This window comes from Propithecus coquereli, unplaced genomic scaffold (assembly GCF_000956105.1).
Source record: "Propithecus coquereli isolate 6110/MARCELLA unplaced genomic scaffold, Pcoq_1.0 Scaffold578, whole genome shotgun sequence".
NCBI lineage: Eukaryota > Metazoa > Chordata > Mammalia > Primates > Indriidae > Propithecus > Propithecus coquereli.
The window spans coordinates 1,055,864-1,058,764 of record NW_012151707.1 but is presented as its reverse complement, the minus strand read 5'-3'; the positions used below and the strand labels follow the sequence as shown (position 1 = coordinate 1,058,764).

Below are 2,901 nucleotides of genomic sequence, written 5' to 3'. Positions count from 1 at the left end.
ATGCGCTCTTCAGCCACTCCTCAGAAATCCTCTAATACTGTCTCCTCATCCCTTCTATCCTCCATTGACATTTCCTCTTCTCTGACCATGTCAGGTAAGGAAAGAAACTTTTTAAAGTTTTTCATTTCTTCCCCCCTAAATTCAGTAGTAGAGTCAAAACAGCTTGGAATAACGCGGGAAAGTATTGAACTAGACATCTGCAGACCTAATTTCAGATTTGGCTTTGACGTTTACTAGCTGTGTGACTTTGGATAAATCATTTACTCTCTCGCAAAATCTGTTTCCTCATCTGTTATATCAGGGTAATAATAGATTGGTTGTTCCCTCTGGCCCCCTTCTACTATTGAGTCTTAAAGGGCTTGCTTACAGAAAATGAAATCACAGACATTTGAGAATTATTTGCTTCATCAGAAACAGGGAAAAAAATCTCGGTGGTATAGAAAACTAGCAATATATAGCGAGATGTTTTATCTGTAATAGTCTCCTGTCACTAATATTGCAACCTCAGTACTTTAAATTTAGTGCTGCTCAGAAAGTAATATTTACAAGTTTGGTATTTTCTATCTAAACTAGGTGAAAGGAGAAAATAGGGAAAGAATGGAGGGTATTGGGCTGTAAGGAGGCTGATATTCTAGGGAAGGAACTGTTTTCATTAAGCTCAGGCCAACAGGAACTGACATGGGGAGAAAATATAAAAATGATGGAGGAGAAAATGTAAGAATGAAAGCTATGGAGAGCATGGAGGAGTTCTCAAGAGGTGTTTGGGATGAAATGTGTAAGACAATCAAAGAATTTAAAGTAAAGCAGAAAGAGCATAGAGTGAAATCTACTCAGAGCAGGGCAAAATGAAGTTGGTTTTAGCAAATGCTTAGATTAATGGACTAGGAAGGAAACTAAGGCTAGAATAGAATGTCGCTAGAAAAAACAGCTTACCAGAAAAGTCACATTCCGTTTTTTGGTTTTTTCTATTGCCTCTTTGAACACAGATGACACTTGACACTTTTGAATATAAACATCTCAAAAATATGTTTTGTATCTGCGATCCTCAACCCCTGGGCAGCGGATCACGGTACCGGTCCTCTCAGGGACCGGCCACAGAGGTCCGCTCCCAACGACACGCTCCCCCACCATCGCCCCCAAAACACCCCGCCCCGGGGAAAAATGGTCTTTCGTGAAAGGTAGGAAGCCAGGGTCGCACAGCAGGAGGTGAGCGGGGTGGGGGGAGAGCGACTGAGCTTCATCTGTATTCACAGCAGCTCCCTCCCCGTCGCTGGCATCATCCCTGAGCTCCGCCCCCTCCTTCCAGGGAAAAACTGTCTTGCACAGTGAAAGCGGTCCCTGGTGCCAAAAAGGCTGGAGACCGCTGTTTCTTGCTTCCTGTAAATAAGAAACTAATAAAGGGGTTACCTAGGGAACCAGAAGAAACAGTCTTTCATTCTGATTTTATTTATTTATTTATTCGTTCATTCATTCATTCATTCATTTATTTTTGATACACTGTCTCGCTCTGTTGCCCGGCTAGAGTGAGTGCCCTGACGTCAGCCTAGCTCACAGCAACCTCAAACTCTTGGGCTCAAGCGATCCTCCTGCCTCAGCCTCCCCAGTAGCTGGGACTACAGGAATGTGGTCTAATTTTTCTATTTTTGGTAGAGTCGGGGGGGGGGGGTCTTCCTCTTGCCCAGGCTGGTCTTGAACTCCTGACCTCCAGCGATCCTCCCGCCTCCGCCTCCCAGAGTGCTAGGATTACAGGCATGAGCAGCTGTGACCCACCTCATTCTGATTTTAAACTATATGGATGTTTGTCCTGTTAAAAACGAAATTAAGTTTTTTAAAAAATGAAGTATCTTGCCTTACATCTGAACCACAGGGTCCTTTATGATAAGTAAGTTTCAAGTAAAGGTTTCTTTTCACCTTCATTTTTTCATCCTAAAACAGAATATGTACTGATTAACAGTCATTAACTGTTCTTCAGCCTAAGAATAAAAACAAAAAGCCCTACACCTCTAATTCCACATTCATCTAAAACAATTTTCTAGAGTCTTTTGGGTTTTCCTACATTAAAATTTTTTCTAAATTAGATTCTAGCAGTGATGGTTTTCTTACACTTTGAGAATGACATTTTCCCAGATATCAAAGATGATTGTAATCTAGGGTTTGAGATTAAATGAAAAAACCTTCAAGATACTTTTTAAGTGTTCTTTTCTAATTGTTATGTGGCTATATTAATTTAAATATATTTTTCTACCAGGATTACTGTCATTTGCTGGATAATATTCAGAGAAATATGATGACCACACTAATGAAACTTCTTTACACTTACAGTTTTACTCACTGCCTACAACCTTAATTTTCTTTTTTGAATTTTTTTGGGTATATTGTTATTTTTGCTTTTGTACTGTTTGTATTGAAATATTTGTGTATATATATTATGCCTATATATTGCATTACTTCATTTTGCTGCTTGTAACAATATTTTTACCAATGTAGTTTCTCTGTCTGTATGTACTGGTTAGAAATTCATTAAAAATTACCCTATATTGTGGGCTGGGTTTTTTTTGGTAAATAGTATTCATTCATGAAAATAGAGTAGATAATACTCACTTTCATAATACCATGTATGATAACAGGACTTCATTTATTAGTAAGGGTACTATGCCTTGATGATCGCTACATATCCCAATTTTCAATTCTTTTTAGTTCTGTAATGTTATGCATTTTTCATGATTTTTTTCTGTCCTTCCAGAACTTACTATATTTCTCTCCATATAAATATTATGCAACATATCACTTTTATTCATGTATAAATTATGACTGTTATTATGATTATAACAACTTTATAGGTGAGAAGGCTGAAGCTCAGAAAGTTTAAGTAACATTTTTCTTTCCAAAAGCATGTCTTGA

General features: G+C 38.2%; 1 protein-coding gene across 1 annotated transcript in view; it reads left to right on the top strand.

Annotated features, from left to right (window-relative positions):
- LOC105821473 (chromosome unknown open reading frame, human C2orf78) overlaps positions 1–2,901 on the top strand; it is a 7,915-nt gene continuing 5,014 nt past the window's right edge. The window contains exon 1 of the mRNA XM_012658168.1: positions 1–94. Coding sequence (XP_012513622.1) covers positions 1–94 — 94 coding nt within the window. The remainder of the gene's footprint in view (positions 95–2,901) is intronic.